Source organism: Mesocricetus auratus, unplaced genomic scaffold, assembly GCF_017639785.1.
Source record: "Mesocricetus auratus isolate SY011 unplaced genomic scaffold, BCM_Maur_2.0 Super-Scaffold_100004, whole genome shotgun sequence".
Classification (NCBI taxonomy): domain Eukaryota; kingdom Metazoa; phylum Chordata; class Mammalia; order Rodentia; family Cricetidae; genus Mesocricetus; species Mesocricetus auratus.
Window position 1 is genome coordinate 2,986,447 of NW_024429189.1, and position 22,466 is coordinate 3,008,912.

Here is a 22,466-nt window from a genome sequence, read left to right on the forward strand (position 1 = left end):
TCTATTGCATATAATGTGATTTTTCTAAAAATATATTTTTAAGGATTTTTTTTTTTGAGACAGTGAGTCATGTAAACCAGGCTGGCCATGAACTCACTAAGTGGCTGAAGACTTTGAACTCCTGATCTTCCCAAGTTCTATGATTACAGGCCTATGCAACTACACTGTTTTCACCATACTTGGCATGAAACCCAGGGATGCGGGCACTCTACCAACTGAGTTCCAACTCCGATAGAGTTTATTTTAGTTTGCATTAGGTCGAAGCAACCGTCTGTATATAGATATCAACAGAATTGTGATGCCTGCTGCTCCCTAGTAACCCAAGGTCTAGTCATGAGACAGGTGGCAGCAAGGAAGGACCCTCATCCTACGTGACAGTTTTTGCATTACTTAGTCACCCCCAAAAGGGCTGAGCTCCTTTCCTTCTGGCACTCCCTATAATCCTCTTTCTCAAGGCTCCTGTCAAAGTCTGGCCTCCCTGTGTCTCTTCTTTCATGTGAACGGCACATGAAGTGCTGACACTCAAGAGGACAGTAATTACTACATCTTTAAAATGATTTGGCTCACTATTAATTCCTATTTGAGACAGTCACTGTCTCTTTTCAATTTTAGGTTCATTTCTGAACCCGTCACAGAAATCAACTTGAATATGTTTATTAAGGAAAAATCAGGACGAGAGGCAGAAGCGCCTATGCTGTTAGCTCTGGCGTTTGGCACACACCATTTGTAGCTGGTCCCTCCTGCTCTGAGGACTGTGACAGTGAACAGGCCTAGAGATGCCCTGGCAGGCAACAGGAAGAGCTGCGTGAATGGACCCTGCAGGTCTAGACTGGAAGGAGTGAAAGGAAGGAGCCAGGGAAACGCGGCTGCTACGGTGCATGTGCTCTTCTTCCCTGTGACTGGACGGCTGGGGCCCTCGCTGGACGCTGAAGATGCCCTACATGTGCAGACTGCAGACTGCAGACAGGAGAGTACTACAGTGCTTTGTTGCTCCCTCTCACCAGAGGGAGACCAAGAACCAGCTACATCAATGGTCTTCCAGTTCACTTCAGCAGGACTCCCAGAGAGGACCAGCCTAGCAAAAGGGCAGCCCAGATGCTGAGGGCCACAAGGAGCACCAAGCAGCCCCAGACTGGAGGGCTCTGAATCCAGGCAGAAACATAACCAGAAGACAGATCATCTACCTGAACAACATGGGGCCTCTCACAAGTGAGATCAAATGCATACACTTTCATGGAACAAAACCATTCTTTCACTTGACAGGCTGTTAAGATGAAGAACAAGGAAACAGAAGAGAAACCCAAGCAATCTTAATTTTGTTCCACTTGAATAATGACTACCAGGAACAGGTGCCCACCTGTACACACCAGAAGTAGCTAGTGCACTGTCTCAGCCCACAAATGCCTACACCAACAATCTTGAAAGTTCTGAGAAATCTCATTAAACAGAGTCCTGCCTGCTGGGAAATGTGGCAAGAGTTGGTGGAACAGCCACACATAGCTCTGCAAGTCTGTAGTCAGTCCCACTGGCATCCTCAGACCAGGTCCTCAGCAGTGTTTACAACTTTGTACAGGGGAGAAAGCGTCCTTGGAGTTTCAGTTTTAAACGTATGGCTGACCATAGAGGAAAAGTCAGGAATCCACAGCAGCCCACAGAGACACACAGACACATGCATGAAACACAGCATCTGTTCTCAGCAGCACCAGAGCAGCCAATGGGATTCCAGATTTGGCATGCATCACATCCCACCACCTTGCACAGACACATGGCTTTTCCAGGGCTTCCAAATTAGACTTGTATCCATCACCCTGTCATGTCTGAGTAGAAGAAATTCTTAAAAGTACATCTCTGTCAAACACTCCATGCCTTTACAAACTCACTGTTAGAACCTATGGCTTCAGCTGTCAGAGAATTTATGGAAGGCTAGACAAGTCCCTTTAGGTGGTCCAGACCAATCATTTCTGTGTGAACTTCCCACAGGGACATGAGGCCAGTTACTTGAAATACTACGTATTAGACAGAGGCTGCAGATACGTAGCTAGTTTCCTTGTTCTAAGTGCTCTGAGGATCACATTCCTTCATGAAGGGAGAAAACTGTGCTGAGCCAAACATTATTATTTCCTTAAAGACCAATCAGCACTGAAGCTGTAAGATGCTAAGCACAAGGATGAAAACTGAGCAGCTGGCTGTAAGGTACGTGCCTCCTATGGAAGAGCTGAAAAGCCAGGGGCACAGACCGCCCTGTAACTCACTGGCACTGCGATGGGAACTGCCAGGTGCGGGTGGCACTGAGGGTTTCAGTTTCTGCCACTGGCTATTCTAGAACTCATTTAGGGATCACAAGGGTTAATGGCTCTTCAGCAGCTTACAAGGCCCATCCACTCAAAAAGCGACAGAAAGTTAATTATGTGAGATCAGCTGAAACCCTGCTCAGGTTTCTGACTCACTTGATTTTATGAGAAGACAACGAGTTGACATATTCTGCCTCTGAAGGAGCCAAAATGAGCAAGCTGCTCCCATGACAGCCAATCCGGGCAGTTCTTCCAATCCGGTGAATGTATTCTGCAGGTGAAGACGGTGCACTGTACTAAAAAGGACAACACAAATGAAGGCATGGGTAGATCAAGGGACTGCCACTAACTGGAAGAACAATACCCTCACCTGCCTCCAGGCACCCTGGCTATGGCTACTCTCACACAACTCGGAAGCTCCGGGGTTCCCTGGAACAAGGCTCTCACATAAAAATGTGAATTGTGGCCAAGTTTCAGATGAAGAAGACACATCTCACTCAGCATCTCCTTTTAATGTCACTGCTCTACAGGTCTCTTCATTGTCCTATTTGCATCTTTTCACTGAAGTGACTGTGTACGGTGAAATGCAAGAAGGTGGGGGAAATTTCTCCAGGATGACCACATGACCTTGGCCTACTTCCTTGGTAGACATAGCAGCTGGGAGGCAGCAACAGCGGACAAGAGGCGTAGGGATGAAGGGCACCAACCACTGTGCTGGCAGAGCCCATCTCTGCTGCTGGCCCCAGGGGCAGGCCAACCACCTTGCTGCAACTCTACTCCCAGTCGGGTAGGGAAGTACAGACAGTCAAGATCAGACAGGGCAGGCTTCTGAGTCAAGACAAGGGCAGTTCCCACTCAAAGAGAACCATCAGGCAGGCATCTTGCTATCTCCAGCAATAACTCTGCCATCTTTGGAGCTAGATGATCAGATTTACTTTCTTTGTTGCTACACAAATGGAAGATCAGCAGACCAAGGTGACTATACTACATGAAAGGCCAGCCATTCTTAACTTGTCAGTATTTACAGTACAAGGCTTCCCATAATCAAATCAGAGTCTGCCCCCGGCACACTAAAATTACCCCTGTCTACCCATCTCCCATTGGTTCTGTGGCCAGCAGGAAAGAGACACAATGCTTCCAGTCCCAACATGATAACTTAAGACGAACAGATCAGATCTCTGTCTAAGACAAGCCACAAAATGTGAATAAACCATGAGTCATGTAAACAGGGCACATGTCCCTTGGCCCCAACAAACAGGCTTAAAAATACCAATCTGCAGACTAATGAAAAGAAAAGAAAAAAGCCAAACCAAACCAAGCCCACCAGACTACAGTGCTAACACCTGTACCCTCCGGCAAAGCAGGAGGTATGTGTAAGATGCTGTCAGGACCTTAATTGCTCCCTGCAGGTCAATGTACATGGACACAGCTCTCATGACAGCTGAGCCATCTCCTTCTGGACACAATGAAGCCTCCCAAGGGCCTGGGTATCTCCTGTTATTTTCAGACTCTTGAAACTTTGGTTTGTTACATGAATTAGTCCAGAAGCAGGAGAGTTTGCCACTCTCTCCTGAGACTGTTGCAGAGGGGCTGGGCTAAGAAAAGATGTCAGAATCATACAGATAGGACTGGCTGCTGCCTGGTTACCAGGGCAACACCCAAAAGGGTAATAATGATCATTCAATGCATCTTCTCATGCTTATATACTCACACCTTAGTGATGAGATGATTACCTGAACAATCCAGGTGACTTGTGGGAGATCTAAGCCTCGAGCTGCAACATCCTTTAAAACAAAGAGAATATAGTTTATGGTTTAAAGCTGAGTTTCTCTAGCCCACACACCTCCATTTTTTTTTCTTTTTCTTTTTTTTTTTGAGACAGATTACTGCTCAAATTTCTAGGGCTAGAAATTTGTAGCCTAGGCTGGCTGTGAAGTTAAGGTAATTCTCCTACTTCAGCCTTACCAATGTGTTACCATGTCTTGCTGAGTTTCTGAACTTTTAAAACTTGGTAATACAAATTCTGAAGACACACACACATATGCACACATGCATGCACACACAATTCTGAATACATCAGGTGGCTTAAGGGCCCACTGAAATCCACCTATCATTAAAAATTCTGAATCAGGGGTCAGCGAGATGGCTCAGAGGATAAAAGCTCCTGCCACCAGGCTTGAAAATCTGAATTTCATCCTTAAAACCTACGTAATGAGAAGAGAGTACTTCCCACATGTTGCCCTCTGACTTCCACTCATGTACCCATGACCAATGACCTGGGGTGAGTTTGACAACTTTCATGACTCAAAACACAATGTGCAGGTCAGCCCCAAGACCTTAAGCTGTCAATGTGTCTTGTAAGAATTCTAAAAACCTGGATAGCTTTGATGGCACACATCTGTAATACTAACTACTTTAACTTGGGAGACTGAAGGGAGGAGTATCAGGATTTGAAGGTCATCTCCAATTACACAGCAAGTATAAGGCCAGCCTGGGTTATGGGTGAGCATGCTGCAAATGAACAGCCATGCCTCAAATAAAGGAAAGGGCTATTTAGCATAAATGTATCGACTGACCATTATCCCAGCCCTATATTACTAGTAACAACAGCCACACAGTTTGCTGGTATGCTTCTGGAACACCTCTCAAGGCACTTGTTTGTGAAAGGGGGTGAGCTGTAGTGTTTACTGAGGATGCTATCTGTTGGGTTTAGAGCAGGAAGGATTAAGTAGTTTGCAGTCACTTCTGGGAGTTAAGATTAGGACACACTCCAAACCTGCCCACCACTTCAAAGACTTGACTGGACAGCTGAGAAGCCATAAAAGGGATGGAGATTTATTTTCCCTTTCAACTGGTAACCACGCAAAGAGCCAAAGTTCTTAGCTCTCTCTATCCTTCTGCCATTCTGGCAGAGACTAGATGAAATTGCCCAGGCTGTAGCAATAATGTGCACTTAGCTTTCACATTCAAATCCAGTAGCCATAGCAAGAGTCCAAGTGGAGCTCAGCATTTTACCCATAATAGTTCAATTAATCTTTAATTAAAAATATTAAATTTATTCATTGGGGGAGAGGGTTCATGCCACTGCACATGTGTGGAGGTCAGAAGATAACCTATAGTACTGGTTCTCTCCTCATAGTACATGGTTCCTAGAACTAAAATCATGTTCTCAGGCTTGATGGCAAGTTCAAGTTCCTTTACCTGATCAGCCACCTCACCAACTTGCCTTAGCCAATCTTAAAAGCAGTTATCATCCCCATTTGTAAGAGGGAAACAAAACAAAACAACAAGAACAAAAAACAAGGTTTGAAGCCTAGGACACCATAATGTGGGGGAGGTTTAACCCTCAGATGCTGGCCTGCTTCACTTTTGCAAGGCCTTATTTGCCAATAGTACATTCTGCCATCCAAGAGATGCTGAATCCGTTGGTGGCGCACGCCTTTAATCCCAGCACTCGGGAGGCAGAGGCAGGTGGATCTCTGTGAGTTCGAGGCCAGCCTGGTCTACAAAGCGAGTTCCAGGACAGCCTCCAAAACAATACAGAGAAACCCTGTCTCGAAAAACCAAAAAAAAAAAAAAAAAAAAAAAAAAAGAGAGAGAGAGAGAGAGATGCTGAATCCCTCATGTGCTGAGGTGGGAATGCAGAACTGTACACACTCTCATTGCAGAGAGCCAGGGAACACCTACAGAACATATCAACAGCAGCCTCACTTCTACAGAGATGTTGGCAAAAGGCTATTCATTCAGTAATGTCTATGAAGAAACAGACAATTCTACTAACTTGGAGAGTTTCTAAGAGACCTTTATGCATGTGCAATATGCTTTTATGTAAGAAAAACAAGCATACTTGTTTAAAAAATGATCACAGAGCTCCACATTTAGAAAAATAGTTATCTTTCGGGAAAAGAGACCAGGAGGAAGATGGGCAAAAGACACATAGGGGACACTAGAGTGTCTGTTGTGAAGGAGGGTGATCAGCACTTATGTAACAGGAAATCAGCGTAGCTTACAGTTAACCCTTGCCAAAGACTAAAGCCTAGAAGCCAAACTTAATCAACCATCTAGAACCAACAAGAATATAGGAGACAGGAAATATGCTAACCAACTCACAAAAAATACAAATTAGAACCAGACCATGAAAAACTGAAAGCTAGAGAGACAGCTCAGTAGGTAATGTACTCAGGAGGTAAGCATTTGAATGCCCAGAAACCACACAAAACCAGGCACAGTAGTGCATGTCTATAAGCCCAGTGATTACAGTTGGACTGGTTAATGGAGACAGGGGAATCCTTGGAAGTTCATGGGCCAATCCGCCTGGCATACTCAGTGGGAAACAACAAAGACAATTTGTCTCAAATAAAGTAGAAGACAGACTGAAGTTGTCCTCTAGCTTCCATACATGGGCACAGTCATGCCTACACTTGCAAACACACAGGAAAAGAAATTTAAAAAACAAATTATCTGATTTCCATAGCCCCCCCAAATCCAGGAGTGGGTGGTGTGAGAAATAATAAAAATCATTAACTAAATGGATGAATACCCCCAAAAGATGCTCAAAACTGCCAACAGCTATATGTGGTGGTTTACACCTATAATTCCATAATCCCAGTGTTCTGAGTCAGGTGCAGGAATGTGACATTGAGCTAAAGGCCAACCTCATGAGGCCATCCAGGGCCACATGGTGAAATTGTGTCTTACACAATAACAAAAAGTTACTTCTCTGGACAGAGAAATTTGAGGTGGTTCTTACTTTTCTTTTGGTATTTTCCTAGTTTTAAACAATGGGCGTTATTTCCCAAAATTTTTTTGATATAAAAATCTTTAACTTAAACCTACAGAAAAGTGAGTTGTTTGTCTATCTTTTCCCTAACCCATCAACTGCTAACCTTGACACATCTGCTGAGCCCACAGACACAGGAGACACACACATACATGTGAGCCTGTACTCTCTCTCTCTCTCTCTCTCTCTCTCTCTCTCTCTCTCTCTCTCTCTCTCTCTCTCTCTCTCTCTCTCTCTCTCTCTCTCTCTCTCTCTCTTTAATTGCCTAAAGCCACTTGCAAATGTAGTAACAACCAGATCAGTCTTTGATAATTCAGCAAGGACTCCTAATTAAGAGTGCTCTTCTACTGACCAACATGAGAAAATCTGAGAAACACCATTTATTTCCTCATCAACCATCAGTGTCAAATTTCTCCACTCTACCTGAGATGACTCCTATGGATGCTTTTCTTTCCAGTCCAGAAGTGAGCAATGAACACAATCCCTGCTCAAGAGCTCTAGAATGCCTTAATCTGGAAACAGTGGTAGTCTGAATGAAAACGGCCCCCATAGGGTACGGACTTGTTGGAGGAAGAGTCACTGGGGGTGGAATGGGCTTAGAAGTTTCAGAAGCTCAAGTCAGGCCCAGTGGCTCTCTATTTTCCTGCTGCCTGATGACCCAGATTAGCACCATGACTGCCTGCATGCCCCCATGCTTCCTGCTGTGATGATAATGGATGAAACCTCTGAACTGTAAGCTAGTCCCAATTGAAGGTTTTCTTTATAAGAGTTGTCATGGTCATAGTGTCTCTTCACCGCAATAGTGCAATGATTATGTCAGTGCTCCTGCTTTCCACTGGCTTTAGGGTTTAAAATTTATTTTATGTGTATGTGTACCATGTGCATACAGGTGCAGTGGAGACCAGAAGAGGATGGAACTGTTTTGTGAACCACTGATGTGGGTGGATGCCAGGAAACCAACCCAGGTCCTCTGCAAGAGCAGCAGAGCAGCAAGGGCTCTTAACTGCTGAACCATCTCTCCAGCTCCTTGTTTATTTTTTTGATGTTTTCCCAAGAAACATTCCACACTCTAGGTATACCTACTTGCTTCCACGTGGTAGGTTTCAGGCAGGCATTCTGGCAGGACAGTACCTTTGGGGCAATGTGAACTACTCATGGCTCTATTACAGGGAGGCCTGTTGGCTGAACATGGGAAATGCTGTGCTTAGTCAGTAAGGTAAGTGGTGAGTGGTGTCTACCAGCTCTCTCCACTGAGAAGCGACAGAACTGCAGAGTCAGATTCAAAGTCATGGGAGTATCCTTCCTCTCAACATTTCACCAGAGATCCTTGACTATATCAACTGCTACTCTGATGATATAAAGAATGAATTTCTAAGTTCACCATGTTTTCCTTAATTTTACTGCAAGAATGTCTACACTAAAAATAACTTTCCCTTTCACTTTTCAAAAGTAAGGATTTTGCCAAGTGTGTGGCCTTTAATTCCAGCACTTAAGAGGCAGAGGCAGGCAGATCTCTGTGAGTTTGAGGCCAGCCTGGTCTAAACAGAAAGTTCCAGGTCAGCCAGGGCTACACAATGAAACAGTTTCAAAAATCAAAACACCTATGAAAGTAAGAATTTGGACAAACAGGCTAAGTTTCTATAAGAAGCAAGGACAGGACTGAACGAGATGTTTGAGCAGGATTTGGCTGTGTAAATGGAAGTTAATGCTGTCACCCAGCATCCTCCAGGAACCTGAAGCTGGTGCTGTGGAGCTCACAATCTAGAATGCTCTTCAAGCACGGGGAGCAAAAGCAGCTCTCACACTAGCCACTGCCAACACTGAGAAAACTGATGGTTTTCTAGTCTGCTAAACTCTTGCTGTGTAATGATTAGCATTCTGCTCTGCTGCAGGACACAAGATTGGGGGTTCCCAAGCTTTTCAGACAGGCTTTGTAAAAAACGCTCTGCTGGGATAGACATAGACAAGGACGGCAGCGTCTAGATGAAACTGAGCCTGTGTCTGGCCATCACAAGTTCTACCCCACACAGCAAGCTTAGCAAATTCAACCAGGAAAGATGAAATTCTTCAGGGCTGAAGATGTAGCTTAGTGGTGTGGCATTTGTTTGATGGGTGAGGCCCTGGGTGAGCTCCCCAGCACTACAAAACAACCTAGAACCTAAGACAACGGAAATTTATTGAACTCAAATGTGCTGAAATGAGAGCTGAAGGGCACAAGCACCCTCGCTACTCCACTCAGTCACCCACCCCCGATTTCTCTGACAATCAATCCTGTCAGGGAACCCAGGCTCAACATGAGCTCCATTCCTCTCATCTCAGCTTCTCAAGCCAGGGTTGCAGGCATGTACCATCCTGCTGGACTCCGCCATTTCTTCTGTTGTGCACAGCTTGCTAGCATCCAGGTACTCTCACCTAGGTTTAAACCAGACACTTTCTGTACCCCAACCCTCCTGGGTACCTGAGGTTAAGGGAAGGAATCAGACCTGGTCCACAGCGGGGAGGACTAGCACCAGCTTGGCAGCACTGGGAGCCAACCAGGTTGGGGAGGCCAGTCAGCCTGCTGCCCCAAGCCACCCACGTGTACTGTGGCTAAGAGCTGCCTTGCTAATGAAGGACAAATGAGAGTATATACAGGAACCATCCTAGCAACTGCAACTGAAGTGTGCTGCTTCATAATGAAGAAATGGTGGCAACTCTAGCACTTCTCCGCCCTCTCTCACATCGTACTTGGCCCTCTGAGCAGGCACGACAGACAGGCCAACAATGGTCCTGTCTTCTAGGAAGGTGTTAGTTACCCATACCAGATCAACCTGACTTGCTAGAAAGGTTTCAGTTCTGTCCTCACTTCTCAAAACTTAAGCCCAATCACAGCCTCATTTTATTCCTTTAACCTAATTAGGGCAAAAGAATCACTAAAGTCAGCTCTGAAAGACATTTACCGACAAGCCTTGAAGGCCCTGGGCTTGACAACTGGCGGCCTCCATGAGACCCAGGAGTACAGATGGAAGGCAGCTTGCTCAGGTGCCAGCCTGTCAGTTGGATTAAAATGACTCATTTATTTACCCAAGAACCTCACAAAGTGCTTTTACTAACAGGGAGAGGGGGCCTGCCATCTCTCTGAGAAGGGACGTACAAACTCTCCTCCGATGCCTTCCTGGCCTGCCAAAAGTCATTATTGCCATGTGTGGAAAGCCATCAGCAGGGTACAGGCCCCCGTTGTCCGGGTGACAGATTGGGCTGCGTAATCAGAGGAGGAAGGGGAGAGTGCAGAAGCTGTCAGAGGCGAGAGATCTTGGCTGGAGCCGCCAAAAAACTGGCAACATGAGTTAGCGTGACTGAGTAAACAGCAAACAATCTCCAAATGATCCTTCCATTAGCAGGGCAGAAACAAAGTGCTAAGGATAAACTTCCCCTGAAAAGCACAACCAGAGGAGTGTAAGAGCCACACTCATGCAGGGCACTGAACCCAGTCTAGGGACATGTACAGTCCTTGCTCCTTTGTCTCTTGGCCACTGGCACAGTAAATTTCCCAGAAGGAGAGGAAATTAAGAACTGCAGACAACAGTGTGTTTCAATCAGAGAAAACAAAAGCAACGAGCCAGCGGTGGGGCAGCACAGGTGACTTGCACGCAGCTCTTAAGTAGGAAACCTACCTGGTGGACACCCATGGTCCATCCACCTAGGTGTTCGTAGCCGACAACTCAGGCATCAGAAGCCTCTCCTTTCTGAGCTCGGCACTGCATTCCATTCTTCCAGGGACAAACAAGGAGAACAAACACACCAGGAAAAGTGCTGGTGCTGACCTTAAAATCAGAGGGGACTCGGAAATTTCATTTTGTGGTCACCCAGTGGCATTTTCCTACATGGAACTAAACATGGTATTCTCTGCCTTGACTTTGGCCAAGCCATAACAAAGAACCAGCAGGAAAAAAAATAGTCTATAGATAAAACAAAGTCCCGAGCCTAAATACTCTAGCTCCTATTCAGAAAAACAGGCCTTCAGGTTTCAGTATCCTTTCGCATCCTTCCCTTACCTCATTTACGTTTTACTCGAGACAGGGTGTTTTGAGGCCGAGGTTGGATCTTCTTGCTTCCACTTCTCCAATGCTGGGATTACAGGGAGGTGTGTACCACCATACTCAGTCCATCTCTCTTCAGTTAAGATTTCTCTTGCACACAAAATGCATCTGTCCCAACTCTCCTTTAGTTCTGCCTACCCATCCATTCAACACAGCCCTATAGTACCAAATAGCCAGTCTACAAGAGTCATGTATGTTTCAGGTCCTGGGAAAGCCGTATGAAATTACAAAGATCCTAGCTTATAGGACAAGTATAATTAAGGTGAACACCCTACTACATATCCATAACTACTATCTGCTGGAAGAAAAAAAAAGGAGTAGATAAACTTGCAAACAATGAAGAACACAATGTAGTTATACTAAAGCTTCCATATTTTCATAAAGACATACATCCAGTCTTCCCTGGCCTTATTAAAAGGATCTTAGGGTGATAAATTAAAAGGTAAAAGGCAGGCTGGAGATACGGCTCAGCAGTTAAGAACAATGGCTGCTATTCCAGAGGACCCAGGTTCAATTCCCAGCAGCCACAAGGCAGCTCATGCCTGTCTGAAAATCCAGTCCCAGGGCTTCTGACATTGTCACACAGACACACATGCAGGCAAAACACCAATGCATATTTAAAAAAATATATTAAAAAAAGTAAAAGGTTTGGTATAAAGGGGGTAAATCTCCACACAGCAATTACTATGATTCCTTTTATCAAGAGAAACCAATTTTCCATCTGCCTCGTCCTGACATGGTCCTCATTCCTCATTAACACCACAGAGGCTCTTGGAGAGTTCAGAGAGCCTGGCAAGCAACAGGCTGCTTATAAGGTGGCAGAGTGACATTCTCTCCCCAGCCCAAGCATCATCTATCCCAGTGTGGCTCATATACACTGTGGTTCACAGACAACAGTGTTGAGAGAAAGCAAACAAATACCACAGTAACAGCAGGAACAGAGGAGTACACTACCTACCATGGAACCTGAGCCACACTGTAACTTAGTCTTAAGTCCCACCCAGTTCCATAGTCTTTGCAGAGCTGAGGAAAGTTGAGACTGGAGTATGCATGCTGGAATCAACCCAGACAAGCCAACCACTGTGACCAAGAAGTTCAGGTAATTAGATGTGGACCAGAGTTTGCCTCACTCATGGTGGGCAGGAGCTTAAAGACTCTGTGACAATGCCTAGTTGACATCAACTGCCTGCAGGTAGCAGCCAGGTAGAACAGGAAGTGAGCACATATTCTTGACCCCAGCAAGATTTACCTTCAGAAAGTATGATCTTCTCTTCCATGAAGAGCCTCTAAAACACTGAACTTCAGATACCTGGACTTTTTCTTTTGAAGACTTACAGCTCCCCAGTGTCTGGAAAGCATATTTTTTACATATGGGAGGTCTTAACATGCCCCATGGTAAATCTAGGGTCTTAAGGTTCCTAACTCTCACTCCATTACAAAAGATCCTATTTTGTGTTTTAACACAATATTTAAGTTCGCCTTCCAGAACTTATTCTTCAAGAGCAAGTACATTAAACTGCACCTGTCTAAAAACAGGCGAGTCCCAGCAATGAGTCTATGAGGCCTATCTACCTACCCAGCTCCTGCATAAATACCATGTGCCTATTATGCTCCTGTTGTGTTGTCCCTGGGATAGAACTATCTTCATGGAGCTTAGGATCCTTCACAATGACACCTGTAACAGGTGTGACCATCAGAGGGCCTAATGCAAAGGAGCTAGAGCTATAAATGTGAGCTAGCTAGACTGTTCCAAGCAGAAAGAAGAACACACAGGCCTCAGGCCAGAGGTCAGAACGACAGAGAACTGAAAGATGGGCCTGAAGAGTGAACAAACAAGAGTGGTGAGAGCTCCAGAACATTCATGCTGGTAGTAAGGGCTACTGGTCATTTCCTTACCAAGTACCATATTTGGATTCACCCTTTGCTTTAGATATTTGAAGACACTTAGAACAAGCATGAGCATCTGACCATAAAGAGAAAGGTTATTTGTTCTGACACAGGTCTCCTTGGGAGGCAAGCTTTTGAAGAGAAATTAAAATGTCTGAACAATGTGAGCAGGGCCACTCTGCCATGGACACAGGAAAATGATGGCACTGGGGTGAGGTTTCTGGGAAGGCCTTATAGCAGATGGGAACGAACACACACACACACACACACACACACACACACACACACACACACACACACACACACACACACACACACACACACCTACCTGAAAGAAAATAGACTCTATTACTTTTGAATTGAACATGGAATAGGAGTTCCTTAAAAGGTAACTGCAGTAAATGAGGCATACAGATAGCTAAATGCCAGTTTCTACCTAGTACTGGCTTGTAAGATTTACTAAGTTCACTGTGCAGTTTCTTTACTGTATATACAGGACTTTCTCCAAGAGCCATTTGTAACTTATATCACCCAAATGGCACAGGAAGAGAAGGTATTTTAATCTTGGGAGGGAGTAACAGCTAAGGAAAAGTGGATCCCTAGAGAGGTGGGGAACAGGGAGGGCATGAATTTTCTATCTCAAAACAGCATTAAAGATGCGCAGTGAGAAGGTGAGGTACGTGCTGGAGGCTACACAACAGGTCTGCAGACCGAGGCAAATAAACTGGCCTGAAGCTCCCAAGGCCATGATAGCCTGAGACAAGAGCAGACAGATGCTGCCAGGTGCTTTGACTTTCCTTTAAGAAGGTGAGCAAGCCTAGGCACCTTGTTGGGCAAAAACTTTCTCAGTTCCAACTACTCCCAATAGCTGTAATTTACAAGTTTTTGGTTGATAAAGTCACACCTTTTCAGACTACAGCTGCCACAATTAGTGAGCAAATCGCCAAGTCTTCTCAACAGTGGCAGCCAGTACCATGTGGCACAGCCAGGTGGCAATACAGAGGCCCAGGTGTGCCAGCTGTCCAGGAGGTTGGACACAGGACAAACTGTCACAGCCACCTTTGGGCATGGTAGTATATACCTTTAATCCCAGGACTCAGGGGGCAAAGGCAGAGGCAGGACATTTCTGTGAGGCCAGCCAGGACTACATAGTAAGACCTGTCTCAAATAACAGCAACAAAACAACAAAACAGTCACAGCTACTGTTGTCACAGGAATTGACCCTGACACAGAGAAGAGTGACCCTTACCGTGCAGAGCAGGACTCCTGTTCTGGAATGTGAGAACTCGTAAAACACAGAGGTCCTTTCCTGCAGGAACAGAGAAAGCCAGATAAACTCTTGAGATACATGCTAACAAGAGGGTTTAAACCAATTTTCTGTGTTCTAATTTGTTTTTCTGGCACAGAGAGGTTCAGCAGCAAAGAGGAAGCAGCTTCTTCACATCTCATGAGACACACATGTATGACTGAACTTCTGAGACCAAGTAAAGTAGCATAGCTTTGTGAGCAGCCCATCTCAACAAGCCAGTATCAATGGGGCACTGCCTTAAATGCCATTCATAAACACCAGCTCCAGCAAAGACGGCCCTCATTTAAAACATTCTTAGAGAAATATTAGTGCAGAGCTTAAAACTTTCCCCAATCAAGTTCAATTTTTAATCTAGAAATTATGCAATCCTGGGTGAATAAATTAGGCATATAAATTAAACATTTATCACTAGTGTACCACACAAATATTTATTGATTTATTTAGAAGCAGGGTCTCACTATGAAGCCCTGGCTGTCTTGGAACTCACTGTAGACCAGACCTGCCTCCGCCTCAGGAGTGCTGACACTAAAGATGGACACCCCTCTGCTGAGCCAAAAAAGTTAATTTAAAAAATAATCTCTTGGGCCAGGCATGGTAGAAAATACATATAATCCCAGCACTTAAGAGACAGTCAGGCAGAGCACTACAAGCCTGAGGAGTTCCAAGCAGCATTGGAACCGAAAGTATACCTAAAAAGTATGGCATAGAAACCAAACCAAACCAAATAAAAACCCCCAATTCTTTGCTAGGCATGCAACTTCACCATATATTCAAGACTAAAAGAAATTTGCGCACTAATGAGTTGTATGTGCTTATATGCTAAGAATTCGATCTTGGCTGAGTACTTATTACAGACAAAAGGCATTAGCAGTTGTTTTTCAGAACTGAGAATACCAGCTGCACATAATGGTGAACACATGCTCAGCCTTAGTTCAGAAGTGTCTTCTTGCCTACAAATCTGAGGACGTGAGTTCAGAACCCACAAACTACATCACGACTTTCAACAAAAGCTGGGCATGGTGGCACACACTTGTAATCCCAATGCCAAGGAAGCAAAGACCAGCCTTTAAAAGAGTAGAGGGTTTCTGAGGATCAGCCCCTCAACCTCATTTACTGTAACACACCTACACACATGAAACTGCTGAAAATTATGTCCTTTCTCAAGCCAAAATTCACTTAATGATTTTCTACGAAACCCAAGCTAACAACTTAAACATTAATTTCTAAAATCAAACATTTTAACAAAATACGATTTAAAGATATATTAATTTGGTACTTAACATGCTAAAAAACAAAGATAGGAAAATATTATAAGGCTTTGTCTTCTGTAGTCAGACCATCGTCTCTGTAAGAGAATAAGGTTTTGTATGTATAGCAATTCCACACAGCAGTCTAAGCTGAGGGTTCAGGGCAGCTTTCATTTGCGTTGTGTGCCATGTGCAGTACACAATGCCCATACTGCATGTTCAAAACCAACCCTGCAGTGAAGTCACATGAAGCCCCTTCTGTTCTTGAACCTTTTAGTGTCTCTGTTTTCACAGCCTCCTACAAGCTGTTTAGGAAGCTGTGCTCTAGAGGAATAAAGTAATACCAACTTTTACATAAAGGACAATCTGGGTTTAGACCCTGATATCCACGTCCAAAGCTATTTGCAACCCCAACCCTGCTGAGGTAAACAGGCAGACAGACAGTATAGCCTAACTGATGAGCCTTGGGTTCCAACAAAAGACCCTAACCAAAAGATAAGCTGAAAGACCCCCGAGGAACCACACCCAAGGTGACCTCTGGACTTCACAAGCACATGTGTAGCTAGCTGTGCCTATACTTACATGAACAACACTCACACCAATTTATAAAATTACCAAGCTAGAGTTGACTCACACTTGTAATCCCAGTACTTGAGAGGTTAAGGCAGGAGCACTTCTCTGAGTTCAAAGCCAGTTTGGGCTACAATTTGAATACTAGGCAAACCTAGACTACAGAGTGAGACCCTGTCTCGAACAAAACTACTGAAAATAATTATAAGCTAAAATTATGTTTCAATTGTAGAAAATATATATATTTTATATTAAAGGAAGAAAATAAAAATCCGTCTGTACTGAAGCATACCATCAGCACCAGTAACACTTCAATATTTCCCTTTCTATGCCCAACAAAGCCAAACATGTGATTTATAAACATGCTGCTTCACAATATTGTAATGTGCTTTAATCATGCACCAATTGAATGTAAGCACCTCAGCCAATAAAAATCCAAAGACCACAACATCTCATGCAGTCAAATACGATTCAGCCAATCAGAGACAATTTTATTGCATGACCAGTGATTTGTTACTAGGTGAGCCTCTTATGTAAGTTTCTGTACTCATCGACGGCTCTGTTAATTTTTAAACAAGAGATCCTAGGGGCAGGGGTGAATGAATCCTGAGGCTTCCGCATGAACCACAGAGGCACAATAAGTGTACCTCTAGGCTGCAGTGCAGCACACTCCTGAGATCTGGCTCTATCTAGCAATGTTGAGGGGATGTCTTCCCTGTCAGCACTGGTATAGCCCCACTGCACCATGATGAACAGTTCTGGTCATACGTGGGCGTGTACTGTCCTGTGGCTGCAAACCCAGGGCACACCTCACTCAGGACACCATCAAGGGACACAGCAGTAGGGGCCTTTAAAATTTTGTAAGTAGGAGAGGTGATGGAACTTGCCCGTGGAACAGGCTCATAGTTATAGGAAAGAACAGGGCGTGTGGCAGGGTCCAAGCTGGATGGAATGGACATATGCTGCGTGGTCTCTATAGTATTTATTGCTGTATCGCTGAAACAAAACCAGAAAAAGTAAAAGTGTGAAATGTTTCAGAGACTAGACATGATACATGGGGTAAGAAAAAAATGCCTGACAAACGCTTGGGCTTTCATTACAACTACAACACGTCTCCACACAGTAAAGTCTCTAGTCTTCTAGGGAGGTCATTCCCAGGTCTTGTGGCAGTCGCAGATAACACACTAGGAAGATGCAACTGAGACTGTTTGGAAATAGTCTAGGAAAAAAAACACTTAACTCTGATAGATATAGGATAAGAGGTAGGGATACTACCTCCTGCCTTCTTTGTAGCTTATGGGGAGTCTGTGAAGACTGAATACTAACAGTGATTAAGTTTAGAGGAATGTTGAACTATTCCTGAGAAAAATAAAACTAAAACCATCAACAGATAACTGCTGAGCACTCACTACATGCCAGGCTCATCTGCATGAACTAGGTGGTAGACTAACCCTATGAAAGAAACACCACCATCGCCTGACTCTGGAGAGCTGGAGACAGGCACATAGGGTTTAAAATCTTACTGCAAGTCAGAGAGTAACAGACAAAGCCAGAGCCAGAGCAGTCTGTCCCAGAAGGCACACCATGCAGGACTACTAGATCACCCATGAGATGGACAGTCTCAGACCATTTTACCCAGGGATCTTTCTTGACCCACTGAAACCCTTGAGTTTTCAGGTCCATGTAAGTTACTCAGCATCCTCAGCCACCTCCTGTAGAATGGCTCTGAGACTGGCAAGTGTCCAGAGGATGAAAAACCAAGTTTAAAACAAAACCCAAAACCACACATGGTACCCAAGAACAAAACCAACTGATTCAACCAACAGGGAGCGGAAAGCATAATAGGAAACTAACAAAGGCTAGAATATTCTGTGACTTCTGTATATCTAGTGGCAAAGAAGACATGTCCATGAGTGACCTTCAGGAAGGTCAGTTATCTGGTCCCCATTTCCTTAATTGTTAAAGCCAAAGAACAAAACCATGAGGGGATGGACTTGTTTCCAACCTCAGACCTCCACTGTCTCCTTTAGTTCTCAATGTTTACTGGTCTGTGCTATCCTGACTTACAGCTTTCTAATTGTCTAAGATGCCTGAAGCCTCATCACAAGATGGATCTTATTTCAAATCTATTCACCATCTAGGAAGAAGGTGCCCCCCAATAAACCAACCAACTCTTGAAGGATGGTATTGTTAAGAGCCTAGGAGTGAGGCTTACACAGAACATCTAAAGGCAGGGAAGGGTACCCTTCTTCAGGAAGCTCACTATTCATGGAATAACATAGACCAAAGCCTTTTGGTGTGCAGTACCCTCTCCCAGCCCAAAGTGCTCACAGAGTGAAGCGCTGTGTCTTGTTGACAATGACAGCCGCCGCGCTCAGCGGTACCATATGGGATCCACAATTTAGCTCCATTAATGCTCTTAATTTGAAGACATCAAGCCCTAATTACACACTGGGTACTAAAAAGGCAAAAGCCTTCCCTGGTGCCAGCTACTTAGTGCTACTCAGTTGCCGTAACAGCTGGCTGAGGTAGACACAGGCCAAGTGGGCCTGTGAGCTCTCTCAGGTGGAAGAGGCGAGCGACCCCAGAGCAGGAGCCCAAAGAACAATAGGCTCCCTCACCAGCATCTACCAGCAGCTCCTCCAGTTTTGGCTATTTTTTCCCGGCCCATGAGAGCCTGAAAAGGACACAAGTACACCAGGACTCCATCTACCAGGCTCATGGCATGTGGGGTGGGGAAAAGCAGACTCACCTCCTGCTCCATGTTGCCGTGCAGCCGAAGGAATTTCAGTGGCCAGGAAGCAGATGGTAGCTGCTCTGAAGTGGGAGCCCCTGAGCGGCAAGACAGGGTGTGAACGAAGACGGTGTAGTGGAACTCTACCAGCTCACAGCTTGAGAAAAAGACAATCATCTTCTGGGCCTTCTCAAACTACACAAACACAAGGGGAAAGCAAGCACGTGGCCATAAGCATTGATGCCCCTAAAATGAGCATGTCTCTAAGGTAAACGTACATGTCCGATCCCAATTTGGAAACACAGTGACATAGCCTTTAATTATTAAAAAATACCAACATTGATATTCCACTCCACAAAGACAACAGAAAGGAAAATGACAAGAGCGCCAACCTCAAAGAGACAAAACAAATGTACTTTAGGGTAAGCTGTTCCTTATACTTTGGGCCTGTCAACAATCAGTAACTCCTGGCCATAGTCCCAATGCACAGTGACTCCTAAAGCTAATAACTCATATCCCAGAGTCACCCCATGAATCTGGTAAGTAAATACACCTGGCCTAAAAGTCTGCTAGTAACACCTCACTCCTGAATGCCTCTGTCATCTATGACATTCCCCTAATGTTAGGCCCAACAAGGTCAAATTTCATGCCGTGACCCCCACTGCCCTAACTTGGGTTCTTTACCACTGTTTCCATGCGCGTGCACACACACACACACACACACACACACACACACACACACACACACACACACACACACACACACTCAGAACGAAGCTAACAGCCCCTTTCCTCTCTTGTTTCGGGCCTTACCTCACTGCTGTGTTACCCAGCATAAGTGAAATAAGTGCTGCTTCCCTAGATCGGGCCATCTCTAAGCACAGTCCTACCTTGCACTTCTGCAGGATGAAGGCTGCAAGGCACACAAGGCGCAGCTTGCTGGGAACCAACACTACATGCTGGTCAAGACTCTCTGGTATGGCAAAGCTGTCCAGATGGGTACTAGTGTCTTCCTTAGGGTTGGGCTGCTCCCAGATTTGGTCCAGGACAGAAATACTGACTGGATTCTGCAAACTGATATCAGCTAGCCGTGTTACACCTTGGATACAGTAAAAAGGACAAAACAGGGTGGTCACATATACATCCCCAGAGCACCCACCCAGGTTTTTCAGGGAAGTGCAGCAATGACCTAACCTATTGCCATGTTGGTTGGGTAATCCACAGCCTAATGCCCATTGAAGCTAGAGCATTTTCTATGCTCTCCTCAGGTATCTGTACCTCACTTTACCAAAGATTCTTTGGTCACCACAAAACCTTAGATTAAAACAATTCCATAGACTTCTTGGCTGAAGTACCTTCTTAGGGTCTTTACTGAACTGATATCTACCATTACCCAAAAGAGGGACGACATAAAACAATTCCCAAATTTATTTGATCACAGAATCCCTTTTTCTGAAGATTATCTCTAAAGACTAATGTTTCTTAGTACCACTTTCAAAGTCACACAAATGGCACGGAAAGCTCTGGTTAAGTCTACACAGTGACTCTTTATGCAGGGTGAAATTGGGGAAGTGTTTGTTTTATAAGCCTTAGTTTCCCATATGCAAATCAGCCAATAAATTCCTGCAAGTGTAGAGGAGTCAGAAAGGAGCTAGGGAATGTGGACAAGTAATGGAAAGGGGGGATGGCTACTCTAAAACTAGTGCTGAGGAGAGAACATCACAATGGGACCTGCTTGTGGCCCACCATTAAGCAAAATCAAATGGTGGGCCAGCCTGCCTCCCAGGCACCCAGGTGCTGGGCATGCAGGACAGAAAAGGCTGTCCTTTCCCCATAAGACAGGCACCCACTGGCATCAGCCCACAGCTCCTTCTCAACTAACCTTCTGTGAGTGTTGCTGACAGCAAGACATTCTGCCGTTTCTGACACTCAGCATTTACAGCATTCAGAATCACTGTAATGTCCTTCTCGAAACCCAAATCCAAGATCCTGAAGGTGTAAGAGAGGGACTTTAACCCAGGCAATGAAGAAGCCTGACACTACCAGGCCACAGAATTGCCTTGAGATGGCAGGACATACAGCCCCTTTCTCCCACCTTCCCTGCTTCCTAGACTAGGCTTACCTGTCTGCTTCATCCACAACCAGCCACCGTATTCGGCTAAAGTGAATGTTCTTTGTGGATCTTATATGATCCACCAGACGGCCAGGAGTTGAGATAAGGATATTTATGCCTTTGCGGATTCTGTTTAAATCAAGTATCATAAAAGAAAGTATGTCAAACAGTGCATCAGCCAAAATACAAGTAACAGTCAAAGGAGACAGCCATTCATTCTGTGTCCAGCACAAATGCTGAAGCCTTGAGTGAAAACAGCAAATAGGTGAGATTTCATTCTTCTGTATATAGAACTGCTAAGATTTAGTTACAGTGAATCATACAAACTTTACTTGAAAAGAAAATTTTAAGCAAATGATCCAGTGCTTTTTATTTGATTCACAGATTTTTCTAGAATATCCTCTGGATAGATGGGCATCTAGCCAATCCTTTCCAAAATATCTATTTTTTTTTTTTTTGGTTTTTTTTGAGACAGGGTTTCTTGCACCAGGCTAGCCTCAAGCTCACAGATCCACCTGCCTCTGCCTCTCTCATGCTGGGATTAAAGGAGTATGCCAATACTGCCCAGCAAGATCTACTTTTTAAAGATTTATATACTTTACAATTTTTTATGTAGTGTATATGAGCATATGCCACATAAGGTCAAGTGCCCACATAGGCAGAAAGGCCCTGGAGTTGCAGTTAGAGGCAGCCTATAAGCCATCCAACATGGCACTGGGGACTAAACTCTGGTCCTCTGGAAGACTAAGTGCTCTTGACTGCTCTGCAGCCCCTTATTTTGTGTGTGTGTACACTTGGGCGTCCATGGAGTCCAGAGGGGATAGTGGATCCCTTCAATTGGAAGTCACAGGTGTCTATGAGCCACCTGTTATGGGTGCCGGAATCCAAAGTTTGCAGTAAGCACTCTTAAAATTTCAAAGCTATCTTTCCAGCTTCCTAGCCAGTTCTTTAAGGTTTCTGTGTGGGCATGCTAGGACACACATTCTGACTGTTTGTTAGGACACACATTCTGACTGTTTGTTAGGACACACATTCTAACTGTTAAGACATACAATCTGTTAGGATGTTTTTCTCATATTTGAGCCCTCTAGATAGCTGCCATAAAATGGGTCTGATCTATGCCTCAAAGATGATGTACACTAAAGTTTACTTCTTTTTAAACTTATTCTTGGATAATTTAAGAAGATAAACAATGTATCTCAGTCATACCCACCCACCCCCACTCTTTACTCTCTCCCCTCCAAACGTCTCTTAGCATATTCTTCACATCCTTCAAAAAAATCATTACTTTCCTGTTCCCCAAATAATTATAATCACATTATTCTATAGCAGAAGACAACACAGTCTTACTTGGCTAGGTTTCTGTGTTTTCAGTCAAGTGTGGCAACATGCTACACTTATGTTTTGGCAATGGAATAAAGGATAGAGTGTGCAATCACATATGCACCTCTAGATG

General features: G+C 44.6%; 1 protein-coding gene across 3 annotated transcripts in view; it reads right to left on the minus strand.

Annotated features, from left to right (window-relative positions):
• The window catches only part of Ddx31 (DEAD-box helicase 31), a 70,719-nt gene that overhangs the window by 29,999 nt on the left and 18,254 nt on the right, over positions 1 to 22,466 (minus strand). For 2 of the 3 annotated variants that reach the window (XM_040745126.1, XM_040745125.1), the window contains exons 10-16: positions 21,020 to 21,139; positions 20,780 to 20,886; positions 19,788 to 19,996; positions 18,916 to 19,092; positions 14,287 to 14,346; positions 4,025 to 4,075; positions 2,448 to 2,587 (exon numbers count right to left, since the gene is read on the minus strand). In XM_040745126.1, the coding sequence (XP_040601060.1) occupies positions 2,448 to 2,587; positions 4,025 to 4,075; positions 14,287 to 14,346; positions 18,916 to 19,092; positions 19,788 to 19,996; positions 20,780 to 20,886; positions 21,020 to 21,139 (864 nt within the window). The remainder of the gene's footprint in view (positions 1 to 2,447; positions 2,588 to 4,024; positions 4,076 to 14,286; positions 14,347 to 18,915; positions 19,093 to 19,787; positions 19,997 to 20,779; positions 20,887 to 21,019; positions 21,140 to 22,466) is intronic. The other variant, XR_005877088.1, reaches the window with a different exon arrangement.